Source organism: Oryzias latipes, chromosome 24 (genome assembly GCF_002234675.1).
Source record: "Oryzias latipes chromosome 24, ASM223467v1".
In the NCBI taxonomy this organism is placed as follows: Eukaryota; Metazoa; Chordata; class Actinopteri; order Beloniformes; family Adrianichthyidae; genus Oryzias; species Oryzias latipes.
Window position 1 is genome coordinate 16,197,657 of NC_019882.2, and position 27,957 is coordinate 16,225,613.

General features: G+C 37.0%; 1 protein-coding gene across 1 annotated transcript; it reads right to left on the reverse strand.

The window, feature by feature from the left end:
- On the reverse strand, nucleotides 1–26,932 carry xrn2 (5'-3' exoribonuclease 2). Its single transcript, XM_004083745.4, has 31 exons — nucleotides 26,721–26,932; nucleotides 24,740–24,867; nucleotides 23,991–24,102; nucleotides 23,409–23,520; nucleotides 23,025–23,083; nucleotides 22,831–22,920; nucleotides 22,638–22,710; nucleotides 22,381–22,431; nucleotides 22,069–22,226; nucleotides 21,531–21,605; nucleotides 21,172–21,305; nucleotides 20,709–20,766; nucleotides 20,443–20,550; nucleotides 19,027–19,071; nucleotides 18,791–18,934; nucleotides 18,196–18,240; nucleotides 16,750–16,844; nucleotides 16,105–16,240; nucleotides 13,103–13,210; nucleotides 12,759–12,848; nucleotides 12,550–12,622; nucleotides 11,896–11,979; nucleotides 11,152–11,249; nucleotides 10,940–11,019; nucleotides 10,756–10,812; nucleotides 10,458–10,526; nucleotides 10,035–10,163; nucleotides 9,410–9,528; nucleotides 3,205–3,265; nucleotides 1,350–1,545; nucleotides 1–333 (listed from the first exon to the last, which is right to left on the reverse strand). Exons 1-31 carry the CDS (start codon nucleotides 26,793–26,795, stop codon nucleotides 277–279), a joined length of 2,919 nt encoding a protein of 972 aa, XP_004083793.1. The 5' UTR covers nucleotides 26,796–26,932; the 3' UTR covers nucleotides 1–276.
- Nucleotides 26,933–27,957: the final 1,025 nt, after the last annotated feature.

A 27,957-nucleotide genomic window follows, 5' to 3' on the forward strand; every position in this document is an offset into this window, starting at 1 on the left:
TTCCAACAATTATTTTATTCCAAGTTTTTTTTTCTTAAACATGAACTGCTTGGAGGAATTTCTCTCAAAAGCGAAAACAGTGGGGCACTTTGTACATGACTCACTTGCATTTTACAAGCTAAACAAGTTGTTGATAATAAAAATGACAAATTAATTCTTTTCCTTAAAGTTGAGAAAAGAATGAGAAAAAAAACACTGTACATTAAGACAGTGAAAAAAGGACACATTTTTCTAACAAAAGAAGTTTCAATCCCCCTAAAATATATTTGTCCCATTTCAGTTCCAGCGTCTGGATGGTGGAGGAGGAGGATAGCTTCTGCTGGAGCCGTACCCCTGTGAAATAAAATAAAAAGCATTTAATATACAATTTTATTTCTAATCCTTTAGAATTTGGACACCTTAACTTAAAATTAAACATTTGTGTGAAAAAGAGAAGCAGAAAATGTGCGTTTTCGAATAAACCAAAAGAAGAAAAAATCTCCCTGAAGTATTTTAATCTGGAAAAAACAGAGTAATGCGTTTGAAAAGAACTATGAAACAAAAAGAATTTGTATGGCCCGCTATAACCTGAAGTAAAGGAGAGCTTTGTTGGAATTTGTGTGCAGTGACCCTTTAATGGATGTCGCCCACAGACTAAATTGAAGCTCCATTACAGTGTTTGGTTTGAGTAAAATAAACAGGACAAAACTTATTCATTGTGACTCTCTGGCATACTTTGCACATTGGACTTCCTCTTGCTCTGAATTTGCAGAGAACAGAATAGTTTTTTATTATGAGTTAATATTACAGGCTGCAGTTTCGTTTACTTCCCATTGAGGAAATGAGGGGGCAAACATGTTTACAAAATGATTCGGGAGCTTTCCGTTCCCGGTGAGGCTTTAATGGAAAACTGCCTGTTTTTAAAAGCTGTTAATGTTGTCTAATCCCTTTATTACAAATATGTTAAGTAACTACAGGTCACCATGTTATGAACACAGGTAAACTATTTTTTTCTAAAATTAATTTTTACATCTTTGCTAGAAAAAAAAATTAAATTAACAAATATGAAGCATTTGATCAGCTTTTATAAATCACACAAATCTCATAACAAATATCTGATTATTAATTTATTATTACCCACTATTTCCTTTGTTTTTCTTTTATCTGAAAATGAAAATTAAACAGTCAAGAAACTTTAATAAACAAATGATATAAGGGGCATTACCAAGCCTGCCACACAACTATTTGATTTCAACTAAATACAAACTTTAAAATTCTAACATTTCTGTGGAACTTCTGCTGATGGGAACAGTTTTAACTGCATCAAACAGTCAACATTTAAACTGAGTCAGGAGATTTTCAGGGCTTACCTGTTGCGGTTGCCCTCGGTTGCCCCTTCGATCGTCCTGGCGGTCTTGCCAGTGATCGTGGGGCTGCTGGTAGCCGGCATGCCTCGGCCCTCCCCGATCGCGGTTGGCGTTCTGCTGGTACGCCGACGGCTGGGACTGCACGACCCGATTCCATCCGTGTCCGCCGCCCGAGTACTGCGGCGGCTGTTGTTGATGCCTGGAAACACATCAAACTTATGAGGTTCTGTGAAGTGCCCCAAGCAAGGTCTGGATCTTTAGTTGGAAGTGGTGGTTTTTCTGGGCTCAAAAACGGCGGCGTTCCACGCCGGGTTTCATCTGAAGTGGGAGTAGAGAGTTTGGAATGAAAAGCACCTGAGCTCAAACGGAAAACTCCCTAAACTGGGTAATGAGGTGAATATCTGCCATCATGGGTTCATGCGCCATGATCACATACTTCACAGATATTACTCTCTATCAAAGAACACAGTTAATGCTTCTGCAAAAGCTAATTTTTCAAAAGTATCAAACAGAGTCCCTACATGTTTCAGCAGCTTAAATTGTAAAGCAGTAATTTTGCCCCTTGTCCAAATTTAAAGATGATTTACAAATTAAGATGTAAACGTATCACTAAAAACTGTTTTGAAAAATCTTTTTTTTCAATAAAAAATATCTCCAAATTCACAAGAATTATGACATTATTTTTGCTGAGGTGCAGGATTTAATTGTACATTTAGACGTTACTACATTATATTTTAAATAAAATACACAAAACACAACAAAAATTCTCTAACTGAACAAAAATGCAACCAACAGCCTTCAACGAAAAAGTAAAAAGGATTTCTTATTAATGGTCCGGGTTTCTTTTAACTTCCTTAACTTGAATCTGAAGGTTCAGACTGCTGGATCTAATCCTTTTGGCTAAATTGTAGGTTCAACATTTATAAAAAAAAAAATCTTTTTTGGTCCAAGTTCACCATTGGACTGAGCTGGAAAAAGATGCAACTGGCTCTCTAAACATATGAAGGGCATAGATGAATATAAAGTAAAAAGAAGCACATCCATCTGTAACTCAAGTGGCCTCATTTCTATAACTTTGAGAGACTGAAAGCAGGTCCACCATACTCCAAACAGCCTCGGGACAATATTTTAATCCAGCAGTGATGATACAAGTCTCATATGAAGAACAATTGGGAGAGAAGAAAGTAAGAGTAGCGGCCCCCATCCCTCATTAATGAACCATGTCACACTCTGGCCAGCGCTGGACTTAAGTGAGCGCTGGAATCCATAATCCCCTCTCTTCAAGTTCCTTCTGCGTTTCATTTCGTCTTCTCCTGAGTAGGTAAAGAAACTGTTTTCAGTTGCTGCTAATAACTACTGACCTGAAGTGACACAGAGCCACAATGAGACTGAAAAGTTGAACCGCGGACCCTGATTAGGACTTTGGAGAGGTCTACAGCCAGAATCAATAGGTGGTCTGTGCCAAGTTGCAGGCTGCAACGCAGGAAACAACGCAGCTTCCAACAGCATTAGTGCTGCTTCATTAACTTAGACAAACGTCCTCCAGAGAAATTAGTTTTACAGCGACCAGAGGGGGAAAAAAAAATGTACTTCAGGAACAGCAGCAACACCAATGTGAGGAAAACGAGGGAGGTTTTATCTGGATGCAGCGACAGCAAAGACAGGAAACGCGGAGCTGTGTTACCTTCACATGAAAAACCAAGAGATCCCCTCTAAATGCTAATTGTAGACTTACGAAATTTGAAAAAAGTGAAAAAATGAGCCTAAAATGGTTATAACTATGCAAATTTCAATCAAAATGTCAAGATATATAAATTTCAAATAGGATAGACAAAAGCAGACACATGGGAGAACTCACCTTGAAAACTGCGGCTGTTGGTAAGGTTGTGATGCTCCCAACTGAGGATTTGGTCTGGAATCTGCACAGAACAAAAGCCATGGTCCTGAGTGGTTCTGCTGACCTAAGTTTCAAGTTTTCTCTTGAAGTGGCAAAGGACTGCAATGAAGTTTTGCCTTCATCTGAAGGCTTTCAAATGCAGCTGAATGCTGAACCATAGTGTGTCAACATTTTAAAATATGAACAGTTCATTAAACAATAAAAACATGTTAAATCCACAAAAATGTCCAGTTCAAAAGCTCAATTCATTTCATTTTTCAGAATTTCCTCTACCGGACATTATTGTGTTTAGGGCAGAGGGCAGGTCTGCAGACCATCACAAGGCTACACAAGTGAGAAACAATGACAAGCTCAGGGTTTTCCCTCCGGTCGACCGATTCTAACCTACATGTTCTTTATTTTAAGAAGACAGGATCCGTGTGGAGATTCTAAACTTTCACAACTCTTGACAGATTTGACTTTGTTATTACGTGGAGAACGAAAACACAACAACTGCCTAATTTTTGTCATGGATACACAACAAGTCAGTTGTCATGAAGAAGATTAAAAAAAAAGGTTCATCGCACTGGCCTTTGGGGGTGGAGGGTGGGAGGAAACGCAGATGAGGAGAAAGCGGGAGCGCCACATTTGCATTTTTTGTTCAGAAAATAAAATAAGCATTCAGCAGGCAGCATTGTGGACGCCTCAAGTACCCTGGTTCCATTGCTGCAAGCCCTTCAAGAGACGCACTTAAAAAAAAAAAAAAAAAAAGAAGAAAAAAAAGGAGAACAGCTTCTTCTAGCTTCACTGTTGCCAAGGCAATGACCAGCTGCGAGACATGGACTTGTTTGTTTATAGGGGCCGGCCTGCCGAGTGTTTGAGCCCGAGGTGGGTGAAGGGCTCGGTGAAAGGGACCTGGAGGCTCACATTTACAAACATGGAGAGAGTGGATGCAGGAACGGCTCACCACTGAAGCCACAGGGCCGATGGTCCTGAATTAAAGGTGAGGAAAAAAAACACAAGCTGGACGTTTGAGCCCCAACAATGACACTTGATCATGGAGGGGACAAGCGCTGGACCAACACTAAAAGATCACAACAAGAAAATGCAGTTTAGGACAAAAATCTAACACTGAAAAAGTCCCAACCATGCTACTATTTATGTGAAAGATCACTAAATTGCAGATAAGCCATCCGTGCTGAAATATTTCCTCACAGTTTGATGATGAAGATGATGTAGCATGGATGAGACCCTTTATTTTGACGATTTTATTGTATATTTCTTTGTTATACCATGGTCCGGTTGAATACTCGATTCTGATTGGCTGCTGGGTATGCGTTAAAACCTGATAACCGCACGATGAAAAAAGAAGTTCCGGTCGGCTAGCTTAAATGATTTGTATCACTGCGCCGGCTTCTGTAAAACAACCTTTTGCTTCATCATCTGGGCAAAAACAAGCGGTAAGCGATTAACTTTCCCTCTGAATTGATGTTTATTCAACCCATCGGGACGATCAGCATATATATATCGCCGAATCTTGACTGCATCGGTGGTGCTGCGCGACGCGGACTATATGTTACGTGATGCGGCGCGATGCGCCGCATCACGTAACATATAGTACGCTGTTTATGAGAAAAGTGATCCAAATCGAAAAAAAAACAAGAATTAAGGACTAAAACCTGGTTAATATGTATTGCTTTTGTAAGTGACCATGGTATAAGCGGGTTAATGGCCTTCGAAGTGTGCGGTTACTACTTTTTAACGCACTTCGCGGAAGCAACCGTCCGACGCGAATTCAGGCTTCCACGGCGTGCGTTAAAAAGTAGTAAGCGCACACTTCGTCGGCCATTAACCCTTACTTATTTGTCCTAAAGGTTCACTCTAAAATCTATACACCAATGATACGACAAAATTCTCCTCATGGTGACAATCTTTACACGCTCCGAATCAGATTCCAACCCAATCGGTTGACTTGCACTTTTAAAGCTTTATTTAAGTGTCTGCCCTTTACTCCAAACAAAAGAAAATGACATTGTTGGCCAAACACCTTTCAAAAAGGGAGATTGCCTTTCTAGCTAATATGGCATAACGGCGGGAAATGAAAAATGCAACAAAGACAAAATTTTCTAATTTCCAAAAAGCAGATAAAAAAAAAGAAAGTATATTTTGGGGCTGAAAAAACTCAACATAAGCTGTTAAGGTTGAGAAAGTGATGTAATTTCCCCTCCTTTATGTTTTCCACCAATGCCTCAGGCTGCTAATGCGGCTCATTAATCCTTTATGTAACACGAGTATAAATGTCACATTTGTAACCTGAATGATGTTTTAATGAGGATTTTGACCTCAGACAAATATTTAAACGAAGGAAAATATGTTTAAGGCTCATAATAGTCTGATAGACATTTCCCAAATAAATAAAAATAAACCAAAACAAATTATAGCATCACCTGTTAAAAGTGGTGGACTATTGCACTACTGTCTGCTGCAACCCACAGTATAACACACAATTACCAACAAGCAGGCAGACTGCTGTTGGCACATTCTCTTTTTTTTTTGGTCGTCTGGTCTTCATGTTTATCTCCACTACCAACAAACCTTAAGTGGACCACCCAGTGGGGCTGCAATTATAACTCCAACACACTCTGGTCTTCTTTTTCTCATCACCAACTATGACTCAAAAGAGAGAATTATAAGTGGACACCTGTCAATCTCCTTAATTAACAATGATCTGAAATTGTATAGCCTCCCAGTCTGCCCCAGACAAAAGCCAACAAAGGATTACGCTTTAAATCCTTAAAACACGCAGTGTGCACTGTATTAATGCAGGGATTACAACCGCGCTAAACAACTTAATGTCTCTCTTGGACTCTTTTCAATTAGTTTAGCGACTATTTGACTCAGGCCCTGTGTGACGTGTTCAGGTTTGGAAAAAAGACGCAGGACAGTAACTATTCTGCATGGAGGACAAAGAAATTGGCACACTCTGCTGCTGCAGCACAAACCAAGAAACCATTTCAAAGCTCAGCAAACGAAAGCAGAAGCTAAGATCACCTACTCCTGAAAATAATATTTTTTTGGTTGAGGAGAAAAGAAAAAATAAATAAATCTCACTTTGCACTCTTCTGTCTACAGGAACTCAAGCAAAAAATGTGTATCATATAAAAAAGAATTAAAAACTTATGTGGCTCAGTTATTTTATTGAGATTCGGGTCAGTCTTTTTTCTTATATTAAGTGCATCATAAAAAAAATTGTCATTTAAAATAATAAGATACCAACATTCTCCACGTTAATGAAGAGCAAATTAAATTCAACATGCAATTGGTAAAGGAATTACAAAATGTGCTCTTAACTTGTCTTTTACATTCCTGCCATAAACAAAGCTTTAAAAGAACTAAAGTACGAAATCGGGCAAAGACGATCACTTAATTAATGTTGAAAAAGGAATTGACTACATTTAGAAAGGATCATAAAATAGAAGTTTGGAGGGCTTTAAGTTCCCAAAGTTTGCTTAATCAATGGTGTCACAGTGAGTCAACTCAATAATGACCACCAGCAGAGACTCCTCAGCTGGTCTTGGTGTTTTTGGACAAAGCTCTGCAGCATGTTTCAGAGGGAGCATGTTGACACATCGCTGCAGGAGGGAGCAGTTCTGTCAAAGGGGGAAGTTAACTTTGGTTTCAACCCTCTTCAGTGTACATCACACACCCAATCAAGCAGGATCCTCTCGGATGCTTTTATCAGAGGGTGCCACTGTGTCCAGCGGAGCCACTCGAGAGTCCCATTACTGGCCCTGGTCTCCCACAACGCTAATCAGCCACCCCAACCCCCAACCCAAAAACATTTTCACAAAAGCCGGGTCCACCAAAGCCTGCAGTGATTACCGGCCAAGCAGAGGATTGGTCCTGTGTGAAAGTGCTCCCTGGACAAAAGCACACAGCTTTTCTCCATAATCACATTCCAAGAGTTTCCAATATTAAAAATGGTCAACGGTGGCTGCAGCTTAAGGAAGAACCAGTCAGTTAGTCGGTCATGAAATCAGAAAGAAATCTAGCGGTTGATCAGAAATACAGTCAAAAGGATCAGTTGACAGTGAAATGTCATTTGGTGCAGGCAGAGCAACGCCATCGGTTTAAGGCAATTTTCTGTTGTTGAAACTATTTTCAGCAAATGGAATCTAGCAGAAAAATCTGAAATAAATGCAAACAGTCCCCATAAGACAGCTAATTGGCTACTTTAGCTTAGAGAATGCACGGTACAGGCCATGGGAGGTGCAGGCGCCGCCCAACAGGAGCCAAAAGCCCCCATTTGCATCAAGTGCCACCAGGATAGTGGTGACTCCCCCGCATAGTCATCAGCGGGCAGATGAAATTATTCATATTCTTGCAAATTGGCATGTCAAAGTCAAACTGGTGAAGAGCCGGCAGAGGACCGTGGGGCCGAGTCTGGGGGCCAACACAGAGCGTGATTAGGAGCTGAGGAAGAGATTTTACTTCCATATGGGTCTTCTCGTCTGAAAATCCATCATGTGAGAAAAGTAATCATGTAACACAATTAAGTGTTTCGTATTGGTACAGTTATTCAAAAACCCTCCTTGTGAAACATAAATGTCTCTCTCGTTTGGAGAGAAGCCGATTCATCTTCATTTTCATGATTGATTTCAAAAGCAAGTGTTATGAAGCGCCCCGCATACAATTACAGACTTTCAATCGCCAACAATACCAATTGCCAAAAAAAAAAACCCTATTATTATATAAAAATGTGTTTTTACATTTTCCCTTCGGCTCAGTAAAGACTGATGCCTTTTAGTTTAATTTCAAGTTGTGCTGCGTCCTCCCCTCTGCTGATGTCTTTGTGTTTGATCAGATGCAGCAGAAATAAGACGGCCACTTGAGTTGATGACAATTATGCTAATGTCAGTACAATTAAAAACTCTAGCAGTTTCTGAACAGTAATAAAGATAAATGTCATTCCCAAATGCCTGACAGACAGAATAATACATTTTACACCGCTGCCCGAGTAGAAAAAGCAAGATTGTGCTCATCTGCTGCTTTCAGGAAACCTTAATTCTAGTCACAGCTCTACCTTCTGTTCGGCAGCAACACTAAGAGTGCACTGTAACACACAAGATAAACAGCAATCATAGTCAGAAAGAGCACCTCCAACCTTTCCGGTACATCACATTTAGGGAATTTGGTGAGTGAAACCAGGCTAAAGCAGATCTAATAGAAGTCTGATAGGTTGTTTTTTTGAGTATTTAAAATAAGAAAAATCATTTCAGGGTAAATTAAACCATACAAAGTTGATAGTTTGAGCTCTGCTTTGAGCTTCTGTGCAGCGTTTTTTAAAAACATGCTTAGCAAGAGCAAAAGTGATTAAAGACTAAAACAGGCCAATGTTCCATTTGTTTCCAATCCTTTCAATACAGCTCTTCAGCATTTGAGGGGACGGTATTTAAAACTGCAAATAGACATAGAAAAACAGATAAAACAAGCTAACTTAAAAAAAAAAACTATTTTCTGAAATGTCAGTTTTTCCTCTTAACCCTGGAGAGCCTAGAAAATCCGCTTTTTTAGATGTTTTTGTATTTTTTAGGCCGCTGTAAAGTGCTGCAACAAAAAAAAAAGAAAGAATAACAAAAACGTGTTAAATTAACTCTAGGAGCTCAGAAGAAAATGATACTAGGCCTTTCAGGAGTTAAAGACGTTAATCAACTCTTGGAAACATTAACTCTTTAGGAAATTCTTTTAGAAAATTAAAGCTGTGTGGAACCTGCAGTGAAAATGAGAACATGCTGAAAATCAGCTTCAAGCGTTCACTCAGAACATTGTGTGGACGTTGTTTCAAGACGGCAAAAACGACTGACAAAATGAATCATTCAGTTATCACAAATGCTCATTCATAAACTAAAACCACCCCAATTTTATACTTAAGGAAGAATGTTTGATCATTTCAACAAAGAGTAGTAGTCATATCTCAACTGGGATTTAATAATTTAAATATGAAATCGTGTGTAAAAATGAAAACTCCAAGTTGGGTACATACCAATAAGTATATTAGCAAAAATCACATCGCATAATAGTAAGATTTGGTCTGAATATGAATGTTGTACATCTTATCGTTTGGGTTTAAGTTGTGTGTTTAATACAGGGACAATAGAAGGGATTGCAGACTCTAAAGTGCACTTACGTTGAAATCCACGGTGGCCACCGGCGTGCTGTGGACGGTAGCTTCCTTGGTGGTAGGTGCCTGGGGGTGGAGTGTTGCTGTACTGTCCTCCACCTTGTTGGTTCCTGTTCAGACTGTGACTAAAGAATAAAAAAACGTTTTTACTATATGATTAAAATGATCCAAACAAAGCTGTTATCCTGTTATTTCGCAGACACTGATTCATTCTATGTATCATCAATGAATATACAAACACGTTTTTTCAGAGTTCATTCATCCTTCTGATACTTTGGACCCCAATGCTGTACTGTCAACTTCCTATTAAAGACAGTTACTTTAATACAATCACTTTTGGATCTACCTTTTAAAGAGCTCTAAATAAACCACAAAATTCAGTTACTACTACTTAAGAATTAAAGTAAATTATAATTCTCTGCAAAGTTTAAGCACCTCGGGTAGCAGCGCACAAACATTTTAAAACAAAACAAGTCTGAAAAGTTATAAAACTGCCAAGCCATTTATATCATTAATTGTTAGATGTTCTGAATCACTATTTGCAAAAGAAAAAAATATTTTTTTTACCTGCTTCAGTTTTTTTAAAGAGTCAAAATATCTACAGTTAGTGAGGGTTAATATTGAAATGTACCCAAGAGCTCTGAAGCCAGACTGGTCCAGGTGAGCCTGTTGTCTGTTGGGGTTGAATCCCAGCTGGGGTCTCCATGGTCCCCTGTTCCCCCTTTCCCAGTCTCCTGGCTTCAAGACTTTAGTGGGAATCCTTAAAAAATATTCACAGCAAAAAAAAAGTAAATAAATTCTGCAGTCCCACAGAATGTGGTCCACAAAATAAACCAATGTTTCCTTTAAGTGGTACTGCAGTGCTTCTAAATGTAAAGCTGCAGCAAAAACTGTGGTATAATGGACTAAATAATCGTTTATAATTTGTATGATTTACTATGTCACAAAAAAGATTAAGAAGTATGAGGCAATGTATATTAATTTAAAGTAAACATAGAATTTCAGTTTCAGCAAAGCACCTAAAATATTAATAATAATAATAAAAAATTCTCACTTGGCTCCAGGGAGTAGAACTGCTTTGAACACATATCCAACTGCAAATTCAGGGTCCTTGAACTTCACACTAGAAAAATATGTTTTAACTCAATAAAACCATTTTTCGAGAGTTCAAAGTCCATAAATAATAAAGTCAACAGTTTGCATATCTTCTAAATTGTGTTGTTGCCTTATAAAACTAAAAGCTTTAGTAAAAAAAAATGTGCAAAGAAGGACATTTGTTCTTTTAATTCTGTTGTTTATCAAAACCATTCAAACTTTGTGCATTCTTTATACATTTTATATTGAGAACATACCTGACTGCAGTACTTTGTGAAATGTCCCGCAATGTAGGGATAGGGGACTTCACTGGCCTGAAAGAAAAAGATACGATTAAATGACCGCCATGGTCATCTGGCTTCAGCAGCTCTTGCGAGACATTAAAGTAAATTTTTTAAGACATGAACAAACAAAAATCAGGAGGAAACAGATTTTCCTTACTTGTCTGGTAGAACAGGGTTGTTATCAAGATTTAATAACCCTTGGATTCCAAAGCACAGCTCTGGTGGAACCACTGTGCCCTGGCAGAAACAAACATAGCAGATTAAAAACTAAAAAAGACATAATTGCTACAGCTTTTAATAACTGATTGTACAAATTAGGACCATGCTATAAGTATCTTAAACTGGATTTATCCTCCTGGAGCCTCGTACCTTGTTACATTCATCCCGGTAGAGTTCATGGATGAAGTCATACAGCGGGTGACTCTTTCCAACAAACAACACATCGCTGCCCAGACTGTTTCTCCTCGCTGCAACAAAGAACGTGGAAACTTTTCAGGGGGAAAATACTGTAAGCAGAATTTAAAAACACACTGCAGCTCTAACAGAATTCGTTTAGATAATGAAGGCAAAAAAGTACAGAGAGAGAGAAAAAAGCACACAATACGTAAAAATATATGTAAATTCAATTGATTTAGGAAAATTCTAAATGATTTGATAAATTTTGAGGAAAAACAGCAAATATATACAAATATATGCAAATGTCTGCAAATATATATTAAAAAAGAAAAACTAGTCATAAATGATCAAGGAAAAAAAATCTTCTTGATGAAATAATCCAAGTGGACATTCTTCCGTCTTTAACGGAAAAAGGCAAAAAAAAAAGTTATAAGGGAACAAAGAAACATTTGCGGATTAAAAACAAACGTTATAGTGAATAACTCACCATAAAACATGGATGAAATAAAAGCATAGCAAACACCATACACAAAATCAATTTTTAATCTTATTTAAATTACTAACCTAATAAGACAATATGGAAGAATTAATGTAAGAAAAGTTAAGAATGGTGGGAAAAAAAGCGGTTACAAATACAGCACACAGATATGTTTCTAACACTTGATCTCCAAACTACTTGTAGTTTAAAACCCTTTGTACTGAAAGACTTTTGCTCACCTTCCTCAGGCGTGAGGTCAGGGTAGACTTCTGCCAGAGCAGCTCTCAAACGCCGTTCATCCACAAAAGGCAGCAAAGCAACACCTTTGAGAACAAATCATACTTTAACATTCAACCAAAACAAATAAGTTCTGAAGCTACTTGAGCCTTTTTTGGTTTAAATTAAAACAGAAAAAGCACTTTGCAGCATTTTCAACTTTAAGCCTGCCATCAAAAAATGCTCAGGATTCCCAATGTCGACTCAACATTCAAGTAAAACATGTGCAATATATGTGATGTTTGGTCCCAGCGCAACTGATGACATAATATGTCTAAATTCCAATCGACATGCACAAAAAAAGTAAAGACCTGGAGGGAGTGTTTGTCTATTACTATGTGGTGCACTCATGCTTCGCATATTAAGTCCCAATTAGTGTTTATTTAAAAAAAACGCTAAAATTAAATGTCTTCAAAAAAAATAATATTCTTAATTCTGCTAGAAGTTTTAGCAGACCCAAACTATGTATTCATATATAACAATTTCAATCATTGACATGAATCAGTGGTATCACGTCTTCCTAGCAATACAAATTCACAGAAACATGTTAATAAATGTTTATTTTGTGCAGGATAATAGCTACAAAGGCTAGCTTCCCATTTCTAGGTAAGGCTTACCTTGCCAAGCGTATTTTTTACCATTGAGGTCAATGGCAAAATCGTCAGGGTAAAAATCAATGATGGAAGACTCCTGTGAAGGACAACAGTAGAAGACCATTTGAAAATGATGAAGGTAAAAAAAAAAGATGGAAAAGTCTTTTTTTGTGGTTTTAAATTAAAGACTTGTCAGAAGTTCCCTAAATTGTCTTCAGTTTTCCTAAACTCACCGGGCTGACCATGAGGTTTCTCCACGTTGGTGGCAGGAAGTTCCCACTGGCAGCAGGAAACACACTCATTAGCTGCTCCAGAGGTTTGAACTGAGCACAACAACAAATTTATGTGAGAATTTTAGTGTTCAGACATGTTTGAGTTAGTCATCCACATAACATAACGATCAGTCTAATAATTATCTAAAACGTGAACCTGTAAAATAATAAAATTGTTGATTATGATCTAATTTCATCATTTTCTCAACAAAATGCACTGAATGCAATGAACTCACAAAAAGAACTCAGGAGAAGCCCGTTAGGATCAGCCACATAAAAATCTGAATGATTGAGTGCTTTCTTACCGGCATGGTGTCCTTCTCAAATTCCGTGAACATTTCTTTGATGTCTTTGAAGTCAGAGGCAAACGGAGCGTAGTGGAATGGGAAGTACCACTTCCAGGATGCACAGCCCTGCAAATCCACAGGCAGCAAAGCTTTACTGACAGCAGTTGCATCCGAAACATACAAGTTCAACAAAACTGTGTGAAGCAGAAACTTAAAAGATGATTTTGTTTCATTATAAAGGATATTCCTCAAACCTAACTTTTTGTTCATATTAGAGTCAAACTTCTAAAAAAAAGCCTAATAGTGAAGCATTTATTTAAAGTTGCAACAATGCATAACATTTATTTTGAATTTATTTAAACAAATGTGAATTAAAATCTGAAAATGACAAACAATATTCATACACTTAGGAAGGTTTCCCAATGAAAATGGAATAAAATAACATCTTTTTAAAAACAAAGCTTCACAATAAACAATTGTCAGATGTATGGAAAACAATCAGAGATTATATCTGTTAAAATTCACAATATCTTTGCTATAAGATCAATGTAGTGGTAGCTGGAAAACATTATTGTTCAGATTGGAACACAAAAAGAGTTTAAAGCAAATGACAAAATTTAAAAATGAATCGTTTTCTTTGTCCTTTTTTCATAAATCATTTGCCACTTCAGAAGCCTAGTCAATCGAAGCCCACCAAGAAGACTCTGCTGACATTTAAAAAGCTCCAATCCTGATGTGTCTGCATTTAAATCCACGAAATACTCCTGACTGTCTGCTTAGAAACTGCTTAAAGTAATCATCAGTGCATTCCTGTTCAAATTTTATAACAGTCAATGTTGCATAAAATGTAGATGAGCAAAAGAAAATCCTTCCAGCCATTACCGGCAAAACAATGATCGGCCATGTTACATATGCATATTAATCTCTTCCCTTAACTCAGTATTTTAAAAATGTATCTAAGAACAAAGATGCTCCAACACAGAATAAACATCCAGTCTTAAAGATCTAGTTTTTGCATTTTCCCCTCACAGAAGAACATCGTATTCAACAAACTGAAGTACCACAGAACAAAGCTCAAAGATAAATCCACCAATGCTTTAGCCTTCAACCACTTTACTATCAAAAAACAATAATATGATCCTTTATTGTAATAATAGAAAAGACGTACTTTTAAAATCCAGCAATCAAATGAATTATTTATGGATATATTTCACTTTTATCAACAAAGAGTTGTGTGTCAAAGTTCATAAAGCACAGCGAAAATAAGGTCTTCATAAAATAAAGCAAGTTATTTACTATTTTATTGAATAAGGGGCTGATAAAATTGAATAATCTTTACTTTAAAATGTTGAAAAGTCACCTTCATTTGCATCCATTTTATTTGTGAAAATAATACTGGAAAAGTGTAAAAAATTGATTTTGGGTAGAACGTGCTGACGAAACCTGGCAAATAATACGAACAGCCATAAAACAAATCCAAGACGACATAAGACAATCACACACAATTAAAATGTTCTTCTGCTGGGCTTTGGCTACACCCATCTGTTTTCCCTGATCACTCGGCGAGGTGGGGAGGATGACAACCGTAGACAGAACTGTGAATGTGCGACACTGAAGAGGAGACACGTCCAGCACCGCCAGAGGACCGCTAATGAATTCATTCAGATTGCCCCCTGGGACGGGGTTTGGGGTAGGAAGGATGTGGAGTCAACACAGTGTGCGAACACACAATCAAGCCAGACAAATCCCCACGCTCGGCTTGAACGCCCCAGCTTCTTTAGAGCGGGCCCACAGCTAATTCATTCATTTTAAGATAAAGATCAATATTTTACAACACTAGAATGATAAAGTGAATGATTACACTTCAAACTAAATTTAAGGAGTCAGACAGTGTTATAGAAGTGCATGTGGTGGAGACACTCAAGATGTCTTTTTTTTTAATTTTATTTAGAACCACTTCAATAGTTATTAAACCTGCCATCTGCAAAAATAAAACGTTTTAGGTTCAACCAAAACAGAAAAACACTGGCAGAACCTTGAAACACGACATTCCCCTTCAGCTTCTGTAGAACCAACAAGAGTCTCCATAACGAATCACCAATATTTCCAAAAATCAAAGGTTGACACCACCCTACCCAATTTTCTTAATTATGCAATAATTTTTTTTTTACACTGGGGGAAATCAGAAAGTCGTGATTAAAAAGATGAACATTTACTCATACAAACCCTAGAATCAAACAACAGAGGAAAACACCACCACTGCTGCTGCTTGTGTGTATAAAACGGAAAGTCTCTTTGAAAATGTTTCACAATAATAGAGGAATAAAAAAAAATCAAATATTTAAAAAAGGAATAAACTGTCTCACATTCTCCAGCAATTGGAAGAAACTCCACTTATCCTCAGAGCTAACAGACCTGGTATTAGAATGGTTATTTGTCTTCACCTCAAAACAACCCTTTAGGGGTTGCCACAGCAAATCATCCACCTCCACCTAACCATCCACTCCAACCTCCTCGTTCACACCAACCACCTTCATGTACTCCGTAACTACATTCACAAACCTCCTCTCTGGTTTTCCTTTAGGCATCTTTGCTGGTAGCTCTAACCTCAGGATCCTATCACCAATATGAATTAATGCTGTATTTGGTCATTTCTTTTGTGGACAGAGAATTTTTCATCCAAAGTTTTTAGAAAACAAACTACACTAAGATAGGTGTGACTTCCCGCTAATTATTCACCGACAGTTTTTATTATTGCAAAAGTAAAGAGGAATGATTAAAAAGTATTTTAACTCATTGATGCAAATACGCATCAAACCACTTCAGCTCCAAAATCATCCAGTTTTACGCGGTTTTCCGGCTTAAATCTGTAAAAACCAGAAGTGAGTTTGGACTGAATTTAAAGTTATGAAATGTAACAGATATTTGAGAGCAAAAACATACTGCGTTAAAAGAAAACTTGCTGTTAGTGGAAATTTGACACCTTACAACACTTACAAACTAGAAGGAAATTCACTCACCTGATAGTAATATCGCAGCACCCAGCAGAGGCCCTCCACATACGACTGAACCACCTTCTTCCTGAAGTCACTGTCTGTCACATCCACATCAAACTTGTTCTTGTAGTATCTCTGCTTCCAGCCATCCTCCCACAACCTGCAATGCACACACACCATTAGTTTTCATTTTAGAATGTTATACTTTCATACTTCAGATGATGAATAGACAGCAGTTTCTTTTAACTTGATAAAAAGCATCTACTTAGATTCAAAGCTGTTGAAAATCTAAACAGCCTAAATATTGCTCCATTCCTCCTAGGCAATAAAAAAAGGAAAGAAAAAACTCCAGCAAGAAGATAATGGCTTTGACATGTTGGCAGATTTAGGGCAGCTATGCTGCCATGTGCAGACAATTTAAACTGCAAAGCATCTGTCAGAGGAATCCACCTGTTTGTTTGTACGAGGGAAGCCTCCATGAATAGACAATTAGATGGGTGGGTTTAGCTGCTGTGACTTGTGCACCACAAAAAAAGGTTCTTGATATGAGTTTTTTTCAAAAATGCATGAGCTGAGAAGCAACAATAATATCTTCATTTGTGTTTGCTTAGTAAGCCTCAGTTGAGAGATACGAGAAGGAGGAACTGGTTTATATGTATCTGTACTTACCTGACATTGTCTTCAGGCTCAGGGTCGCTGTCGCTGTCCTCAGCTTTCCTCTTGGGTGCTCTGCGATCTTGGCTTTCATTGGCACCAGAAGACGACTGAGGAACAACAAACCAAGAAGAAACATTAAGTTAATGTTCTAAAACTCACTCTAATATTATTCTGTCAATTTCAAATAACCTTTAAAGTTTCTTACTGATATACTTATCAGACTAAAGTTGCAGTATTTGTAGATTTAGCTGCACAAGGAGCAATAGCACAAGTACGATCTGAACGAACATGAAATGTTTGAAAACTTGAAACCAATTTCCCCGTGAAAAACAGCTTTAAATTCACTCTAAATGGGGTTTCTTCTTACACAAATGTGTGGTCTCATAAACTGTGCATTTGAGGCAGTCCACAAACAAAACCAAAGATTCTGAAGTATAACTAAGACTTGTTTACTGTTAGTTTAACTAAAGATTCATATTTAGAAATAACTACTTTGCATTCACACAAGGCTAAATGATTGTCAAAACCTTTATGAATTACGGAAACTAGTAAATGTTTTCGTTATGCAGACAAAAGCTGCTTCCACATAAAGCAATGTCAGGTAAAGCTGCTGAACATCCATATGCATGCTTGCTGTGTTTGAAGGACGTTGATGCAGAGAAAAAAAATCCCCACAGTAGCTACTTAGGATTCCTGTTTTTCTGAAGCTTTGTGCTATTTTTATTCGTATGCTAATGCTTGCCTGCCTGTTCTAGGTCAACATCTTAACAATGTTAAAGGGAATGAAAAACTATGACCTCAAAACAAAACAAAAAAACATAAACTACAGATATAATCTACTGTTTGACATGAAACTATAATTTTGTGCAAAAGTAGATGATAATTTCATGTCAAGATGTAAGAACATGAGAAAATATCTGTTTAATAATGAGATATGACTTTCTGAAAATATAAAATATATTCAGTATATAATATTGACATAATTAAAGTGATGTAATGAAGTACTGTATTAAAGGGGCACAAAAAAAAAACAATCACAAATAGTTTTAAATATTAATAGTAATTCCATGGAATATTTAATACAAAATGTATACATAAATTGAAATTCTATGCATAATCTCGTTAGATATTTCGATGTTTTATTTAGTATAATTTGTACTGCAGTATATTTAGTATTTGTAGTAGATAAAATATATATATATGCAGTTTTATGAAGGATGTATAAAAGCAAGTTTTGCTCAAATAATTTAATAAGTTTAAGTTAAATCTGAACTTTCTAGTACTTTGAGGAATCAGTTTCAAAAACATTACTTGTTGAAGTTAAACTGATCAACTGTGATCAAGAACTAGTAGTAGTTAAGTGTTGAAAACAGAAACCTGATCATTACACCATCGTCTACGGCAGGTTCATGTCTTTCCAGATGGAATGCAGTATAAAACAGATGTAAGTGAACTTACACTGCCCTCGTTCCTCAACATGGCTTTCAGAGACTGAGCTGCATTCTGCATGGAAATAAAAAATGAATAAATAAAATCAGACCAAATTGAATATTTCCATATAGAACTCTAAATAGTAACTTTCCTCAGTATTTCAAATGAGTAAGTTGTAGTCAATGAGTACATGTGCAAGTTTTGAGCAGACATTTGTTTGTGAAACATAAGCCAAATCCAATGGAAAATCTTCACAGCCTGCATCTCTTCTCTTATTTTTGATGTGACCTGATTGATTAAGTCAATATTTAGAATATTTTTAATGCAAGGATAGTCCAAACCAAAAACACATATTAGTCGGTTTCCAGCTAAATTAAGTCTTTAACTGTTTTGAAATATAATCTACATAACCCAAGTAGAAGCCAACTTCAGTAATTAGTAGCAAGTATAAATACAATATAATATCACACATTTAACCAAAATATAACAGTTGATACAGTGCATGTGATCCTATTCACCAAAGATATTAAAGATATTAAAATAACAAATTGTGCAAATGTATGTTTTCCTTCTATTGCTCTAGATAACTTCCTAAGTAATTCCTTATATTTGAAAAAAGTACCTTGTTGTTTTGCTCTCTGGGGTTCATCCTCATGTCGTACGCCTGGTGTCGAGCGTTCTGGATGGGTTCAGGAACATCTCTTCTTCCCAAGGCTTGAGGGGCAAACTGCCCAGTGGTCAGGTAAGCAGGACCCTGCTGCTCCACCTGCAGTCAGGTGAACGCACAATGATGATTAACTGCAAAACAGTCCACAGCAAAATAATTTCATTTCTTCACTAGGTTTTTGTGGTTCTTACTTTCATCCTTTTTCGTTTTTCTTTGTTTCTCCTTCTGAAGTTCTCCTACAAATGGAAAAGAAATTGTCAAGAAAAATAACACAAACCAAACACTTTTAGATTTCTTCTAAAATAGATTATCCAACACTAGCCGCGGTTACATGGGCAAAATATCTTGATGGGATCAATGGTCGGGTTAAAATTCCACCGTGCAGATGGGCACAGAAAACCTTTTTCCGATTAGAACAAACGTTCACATGGCCACACTCTTGGTCAGAATAAATCATTTGGGCATGCGCAGTAGTGTTAAAAAAATCCCGGAAGAGGACATGAGTCCCGTTGTAAACAAACAACTGCCACATACATTTATGCAGCAGCTCGGTAATATACGAGACGATCTTCCAAACATGCTTTTTATTAATGTAATGGATCTTATGAAGCGCCTGTTCGCTCATCGTTTTATTTTTAATCCGTGTGGTCAGTGCTTTTTTTGTGGAAGAAAAAAGGAGCTGGAAGAAGCCAGGACTAAGAGAGGCTAACACGCACTAACAACATTAGCCTTGTTTGATCATGGACACAAAATCCAGGACCATGAAACGCTGCAATCTGCATCTTGGCTGCACGTAAATGTGTGGGAATAACATCAGTCTTTATTTTTTCGGGACACGACTGGAAACACAAATCCCCGTGATTGTTTGAACGGTTTCTAAGGACTGAGCGACATTTCTGCTTTGAAGCTCACACCAAAAGCCGCTGTGTGTGTGCTGGTGGTCTGAGCTCTGCTCGGACACACGGTTCTCCTGAGTCCGGCAGCCGCTAACCCAGAGCGGCGGGACGGATTGCAGTCCAAAGTCTCCCACACATAACAAAACAACAAAACGCACACGTTACAAAGCATCCTCCTCCCTCCCCTCAAACACACATTAATAAATCCGGCTGCTCTGCTCAGAGAGTCGGTCCACTGGCACCCGAGCCCGAACACAGAACTCGGGTCCGGACGTCAGTGGGCACGAAGCGGTCCTCCCCCGCATCCCCCTCAATGAGTGTAAGATAGCGGAGAGGCGCTTCTCCCCGGGCGTTCGCAGAGCAGCCGGTCGGTCCTGTTTGCGCTCCAAAGCTTTCTCTCAGCGAAACACCGTCTATGCATGACGTAAACCAGAGCAGTAGTGACACACGATCGGAATGAACCGTTTACATGAACAACGATCGGATCAACAATCGGCATAACCCACCTATCTCGATCGGAAAGAAATTTTCATCTGAACGAGTCTGATCGAGGCAGAGTATTCCGAACGGCGTGTTTACATGACGCATTTTCCTTCCGATAAGGCATTCTTTCCGATTACTTTTGGCCAGGAAAACGCGGTTACTGTCTGAATATTCCTGCTGCAAACTTTAGGAAAAAAAGTTGAATAAAGAACAAAAAAAATGTTTCACCTCATCCTCTTTGCGTTTCTTAAAGATGTTGTCCTCAGCCACGCCCACAGCCTGCATGATCATCTCGACTCGCTCCAAGTTGACATAGCCATTTTGGGTTAAGTAGCCCTGTACAGAACGGAACAGCAGAAATTCAGATAACAAATGAAACACTGGATTATCAATAACATTGGTTTACATAGTTTGTTACGGCCAAATTTCGTTTGGCTTTAAATTCACACTGTGATATAACAGATTGGAGTGATTCTATATCTGATGAAACTTACTCCAGTTTTGTGAACAACATCTTTGTAAATGTTGACCAGACGATCTATTGCTCCCTCTCTGAAAGAAAACAGACACAGTAGCATAACAATTAGCCAAAGAGGAGACCTCATGTAATAAAATATAAAAACAATTAAATGAGTGCAATGATTGCAAAATGTTAAATTGTCCTGATTAAAATGCCACTGTTCATTCGGAGGATCAAAGCAGAGCTTAATAGGGATTACCTGATTAACTAGCTCGTCTTATAATAAAAATCTCATCTCCAGCTACATCTCTAATTGCTTCATTATTACAAAACATGAAAGGTTTAATATTTAGAGTTTTTTCCCCCTCAAAACTAAAAATCAATTAGAGCTAAGAAAGCAGATTACTTCCTTGTAAAATGAGGAATCTCTTTAAAGAAAAGTAGGATTTGAACAGGTAACACACCAAAACACACATGGAGAATAAACTAAGGCTCACCTGATTTCTAAGGATGGCAGATGTGGTAAGAAGTCGTTCCCAACAAAGAAACACATGAAGACCCAGTCGTCAACACTGCGCTCAAAGTCAAAGGGAAATGGCAGACTGGCCATGGTAAGCTCTCTTTCCAAATACTAGAAACAGAAAGACACTTAAATGAATATACAAGAATAAACAAAATGCATCTCCAGCAGCAGAGCAGTTCCATGCTTCAGCTCTTCCTCAAGCAGGAAAACTATAATGTGTTGAAGAACAAATTGGTGGTCTGTAAAGGGCAGTTTTTAATAAGAAAAGAAAAACATGAACATATATAATTATATATGATTGCATACAGCATAAAATGTGGCAAAAATGCTTACCTCCCTCAGAACACATAATCTGATAAATATGAACTCCTGCTCTGACACCGGCATTGTGTCGGCAAACTCATCATGCTGAAAATGACGAAAAACAGACAAAAACCAGCAGAAAAACTCTGTTAGATTCAGTGTTTAGTTCAAATAAATTATTAGACTACAACAGAAAAGAAACTGCTAACAAAATACACATATGTTCACCACATAATGCAATATCAAGCCCTGGAACCCATTTTATATGGCTGTTCAAAAATACAGATCTAGCAGAGAGCTTGTGGCCGGCCCAGCATATATTCTACGTCACAAATACATTCTTTTTCAAGCAGCATTTTTTGCCTGATCCATAATGATTTGAAAAAAGAAATACTCAAAATGCAAGTTTAAGCTTAATTTTCTATATGTCGTCCATCATCGGAAAAATGCCACAAGAACATGTTGAAACACACCATTTTCATCACAGTGGGTCTCTAAGCACAGTATGACAAATCTCAACCAAAAAATATAAATATTATCCGCTAGGATTACATTAGAAGCTGCTCACCTGTCCTTGCTTCTCTCTTGCCACACCTTGACAGTCCTTCATCTCATGACCCGTCTGTCCACAGAGAGAGCAGGGGCGTGGTTTGTTGGGTTTAAACTCCTCTCTGATTATAGTAAAGTTTGGTTCATGAGTGGCCAAGCCCAACATGATCAGGTCAGCTGCAAAAAAAAAAAAAAGAATGGGGAAAGCTTTTAAGGATTTTGATAAGACAAGACAAAATCAGCCCCAAAACACAGACAAGTGAGCAGGCTTAATGCTTCAGAGTGGTGCATTTAACAGACTGTTAATCTAAGATTCAGAAGGAACGCTTACCGTCAGCTCCACAAAGGCAGTGATGCGTGTTTGGGTCATGATTAGGTTGAGCTGTCAAAGAAAACGTTACCAGATCAAACAACAGCTCATTTCAGTGTGTGATGCACTTTTCCTTGCTTGCTTTCAACATAAGTAAATTCCAAATATGCACCAAGAAAAAGATTTAAAAAAGATTTTTTTTTTTAAACTTTACTAAAAGGCTCAAAGTAAACCCATTTGTTTGCCAGTTTATGATCAACTGTGTGTAGCTGTTGTACCTCTCTGTCTCCGGATAAAATCCATAATCTTGTGTTCTCCTTCTCCTGGAACGCTGGCATCAGACAAGAAGACCTTCAGAAAAAAATTCAGGACAGGTGTAAAAAAAAGACAAACCCAGTTGGAACTTGATCAAAGCGTGAAGAGAAGTTTAGGTAAAGTACTATATTTTGAAAGCTTGATGACTAAACTTACAACAACATTCTTCCATCCAGGATCATTGCTGAGCCTTTCAGCTACATAGTATCGAAGACAGTGGGCCAGGTTGTCCATGAACTCTGTTCCCTAAAGGTAGAAAAAAATAAAGACGGAATGATCCAAATGAATAATAAAAAAAGTTTTGTCCATGCCGATTTCAGCTTGTGACGTTTAAAGATCAGTTCACGTACTGGAGTGATGCAGTTGCTGTCAAACCTCTCTTTGATTTCTTCAGGTGGAAGATAACCTCCTGTAAAAAATGAAAGTCTGGGAGTAAATGTTCAGTTGGCTTAAAAAAAAAAACAACAACCTGTAGGACAATTTCGTTTTGAAACATTTTAGTTAAAACTGAAAAAGTAGCGTGATTCATATCTTCCAAGGACAAGCACTAATGAAGTTTAAAAATTCGGTTTAAACGTCAAGAGATGGTCTGTTTTTTTCTTCTTAATATTTCAATTACTGAAAATGTCTTTCAATCATGCATATGAATGCTATTCTCTGGTACCAGGAATGTTCCCATGTTTTGTAAAAAATGAACAGTAATTTAAAAGTGGGAAGAGTTGAGTGTCACAAACCTCTCTGAATGATCTCTTCTCTCATGCGCTGCTTCTCGTCTACAAGCTCAACTCCCTCTTTGGAGGCGCGAAACCGCCGAGAGCGTTGCTGGTTCATTTTGGCACGTGGAGCCTGAATCACAGTTAGACAGGAGTCAGTTCAAACATACCATGAAATGTGGTCAAACAAATCTCCCAGCCCTCAAAACTCTTTTTATAATTAGATTCACAGATGTGAGCTACCCCATTACATAGCAGAAATGTTAATGCAGATAAGAAAACATTCAATTCTGTTTCTCCCCACCAAATCAAGACTTTAAAAACACAAAAGATGATGTGGAAAAAAATCCTTTGTACCATTTTTGTTTCAAAATATTTCAGACACACACAGTAATGAATATATATCAGAATGAATAAGAAACGACATTGAAATGATCAGTTGCAATCCCGTCCAAGCAAAGCAAAGTATAATACCAAGTAATAAACTATAAAAAGAAATAGTTTGGGTGAGTTGATTTAAGCTTCTGTGAGTAAAAGCTGTCCATTTAAAATGCGATGTAAACAAGATATTAAGACAGAATTATTAAAAAATTAAGAACTTACTACTCCATCGATTGCCATGTATAGGACTCTTCTGGGGCGCACTATATTGAACAGGCGATCGATGTACTCAAAGATAGCGACCATCATTTCATCTTCATTTTTGGGAGCAGGTCTGTTGAGGATAGAAAACAGTAAATTTATAGATGATTTTTTAAAATTATATTTCAGACCACCCTTTGTTTTAAAAAAAAAAAAAAGACATTTTAACTAAACTTGTCAGAAGTTTGAACATTTAGGAAGCAACACTCCTGCCAAATAATTTCAAAAACTTCCTTAATCTTGTTTTTTAAAGATTTTGATTATTTTTCTCTAAGAAATAATAATAATATTAATAATAAAATAGATACAATCATTTAAAACAAATGCATGTTTTTCTTGATTCATGGGCATTTTTCTTACAACTTAGTTTAAAAATAAAGACTGTAGGCTAAAATTTTTAAGTATTTTCCACTCAAAATACACAAAACCTGAAGAATTTCAGAATTGGGGAATCAAAACATAAAACAATCTTCAATTTTAAGTATTAAAAATTTCTGTTCCCTATCAAAGGATACTATTTATTAAAAATTATAATCATTTATTTTCCTATAACACAAACTGTACTGCTGTAAAATAATCAAACTAAAGAAAACTTATCAAAATTCGTAATTTGAAGCCACAGTTAAAAGTATTGTAAACTTAGCAGTGTTTTCAACAAAAAAACATTTTGTGATCCAAAATAAATTAAAATAAAAAACAAATTTCCCTACTTGTCTTCAGGATGTGTGCAAGGATGAATGATCCCATTCATGTCCAAGTACAAGTTGTCAAATTCCACCTCGTTGGGGTTTGGTTTTGTGGTGTCGACAGGAATACGAACTCCATTACACTCTTTCCCCTGTAATGACAGAACAGTTAATGATGTTAAAACATTTCTCATTGACACAAATGTCATGAAATCAAAGCCAACATATTTGTCTGCAGTTAGAAACAGACTTTAAGGAAGATATAAATAAAAATGTATTTAATTCAAAATAATTCTAGACTAGTGGCTGGATGGCTCAGTTGGCTGTGTGTAGGACATCATATAGGAAATCAGGATTCATTTCCCACGGGGCATGATGAGCTTCATCCAGTGTGGTTTCTTGGGCAAGACCCTTCACGCTACTGCCTAACTGTGTAGCCTGTGCTGTAGATCTGTGCCGGTCCCCATCCTGGATGAAATACGGGGTTTTGTCAGGAAGGGCATCCGGCGTAAAAATCTCTGCCAAACCACATTTGCAAATTACTTTAAGCTGATTCACAATGGCATGCCTGAAGGGACATGCAAAGGTGAATGATTCAACATAATTAACAATATTAAAGTGCCAAAAGTGTGTTTAATGAGGCTATTTTAATTATTTATCTTACAACAGTGAAGAATTATGCAGAGCCATTACATGACAAAAATGAGTTATACTAAGTTGTGTAGTAGAAGAAAAAATCAGAGGGAAGAGTCAGAGATGGTGCAGGGGGAAGATGTTGAGTTTCACCATGGTGATGACAGGAAGGAATATAAACTAGGGGAGTAACAATTAACCCATTAATTGATTTTTGTTTTCTCTAATGGAACAGAATTGATATGTCTGTTGCAGAATCAAATCAAATCGACCAATACTATTAAACAATTGCTTCATAGTGAGATAAATCCATTATCGAATTGCAAAAAAAAAAAAAAACATTTGGGTTGAGACATGGTAGTTTTATTTAACTATAACGTAAAAACGACCGAGAACCATCACAGAGGACAACACACGTGATGTCAGCAAAAACTGATCAGTCCATCATTCCAGTCCAATGTGTGGAAACACTTTGAAATTAGCAAATACATGTGACCATACAGTGTGGTAGAATGTTCTAATAATGATCCCTTTGGTTTATTTGGATGTGGAAAAACAACAGTGGTTTTGCCATTCATTCTTGTTTACTTAGACACATATTTAATTTACACTTAATATCTAGCAAAAAATACAAGAAATCTGGAAAACCTCCCAGGAATTTAACTCTGAGTCATGTTGGTAGGGCTTTTTGGCTGAAGAGGTCCTGGATCGATTTGTAGGTCAGTAAATCGGATCAAATAAAATAAAATAAACCAAAATCAAAAACGAATTGAATCAGCAACCAAAATCGATCGTTGTTGAAATGAATCAAGACACTCCTAATATAAACTAGTAGATCAAAGGGAAAACTCAAAAACAGAAGCTTTGGAAATAAACTATCCTACGCTAGATGGAGGGTAGTTGGGTGTCACCTTTAACATGCGAGAGGTCTAAAATAGAAATACTTATTGATGTGTAATTTAATAAAACAGGTCAGGACAAGGGTGAACTGGCAAGATATTTAATCAATTAATTAAATATTTTTGTAACATAATTTTAGGTTTACATATTTAAAATAAGTGAGGTCGATGTTTACATCAATAAAACGATAATCTAACGTTTTTATTTGTTGTTTCGCTCAAAGCTTGGTTAATTTTACATCATGCTTTGTAAATCGATTATAAAATCGATGTGCGTGCCAAAATGCTTTCTTCATCATCCTCTGCAGTGATGTTTACAGCGCGTGTGCAATTTCAAAATTTAGAGAAAAACAAAAAAAAAAGTTTAGTTGGACTAATGGAGTGCTAAACCAGATGAAACTTGAGCAGATAACACGAGTATCTATTGACGCCACCCGTGTTAGCCAGCTGCTAATAATATGCTAGCTACTTACCTTCTCTTCAACACAATGCACAATTATAGACGGGTACTTTCGGCTTAGCCAACGAAAAAATGCTGGGACTCCCATTCTTGAAATTTTCCTTTATCCACAAACGGATAAAACACCTAATACGTTTAAAAACACTTCACGTGTAATGTGGTTTAACAGGAAAACACGAAAGCTACAGCATGTTAGCCATGACGCACTTCTTCCGGAATAAACAAACTGTTTCCGCGGAGATTGGGCATGCGCACTCAGCCTACAGCGTCACCAAACGTCAGAGGTGGTACAGCAATCTCTTGAAATAAACATAAATAAAAAATAATATATATATATATATAATATATTTGAACCGTTTAAACACAATCATTTAATCAAATACACCACAAGATTCATTCAACCCTCTTTAATTCCAAATCTACTATAAACTTTTTTTATGTATTTGTTTTTTTACCTTCACCTGAAACAGCTGTACAACTGTAGCATAAACTAAGATTTTTGTACAATCATTACTTCCCAGATCAAATCCAGAAATAGCAATAATTCAAAAACGATCCACTAATAACTAATAACGGCTTGTAATAAATAAACTTGGATTTAGAAGCAAAATAAAATCTAAATAATCTCCTTCACAGGAAATTGCTGTCTTAATGTGACAAAAGCAATGCATGTTGGTCAATGAATAGGACCAATTTTTAAAACAAATAACACAGAATAGATTAATTACACTTTTTTATTGTTGTAATGCATTTAAATTATCATATTAGTTTATTTATAAATAAAAGTGTTTATTTAAAAATGTTTCTTAAGCTCATTACCAAAACCAAGTTAAACAAAAAATTCGTAGAAAAAGTATGTAAGATTTGTACCCCACAGGTTTTCATTGGTACTAACATTAGCTGTAACTGATGTGGTTGACCATATATGATTTTCCTTTAATGAAGACTTTGAGCCCCTAATTTTCCCAACCCGCAGTGTCACATTTAAGATGAATTAGATTCCTGTTCTCTCTTCTCCTCGCCAGCTCATTCTGGGTGGAAGGAGAATGGGCCATTAGCCTCCCCTCTTCAGGCACGGCATCATCAACACAGCAGCATTATTACAGCAAAGAGCTGCTGATGGAAAACACTTGGCCTGCTCTGACAAGCCATTTCCATAAACATTTACACTGGAGTTGCAGGTAAGAGGATGAAGCCATTATTTTAGTGTTTGTGGAGAGAAACAGAGGAGATGAAGAAAAATCGGATGC

Excerpts from the sequence above, each read along its gene's own strand:
- xrn2 (XM_004083745.4), bottom strand. The coding sequence starts at position 26,795 with ATGGGAGTCCCAGCATTTTTTCGTTGGCTAAGCCGAAAGTACCCGTCT. Across the intron at positions 11,250-11,895 it reads TGACCTCACGCCTGAGGAAG|CGAGGAGAAACAGTCTGGGC; the intron begins GTGAGCAAAAGT and ends TCTTTGTTGCAG. Across the intron at positions 1,546-3,204 it reads CAACAGCCGCAGTTTTCAAG|GCATCAACAACAGCCGCCGC; the intron begins GTGAGTTCTCCC and ends ATGTGTTTCCAG.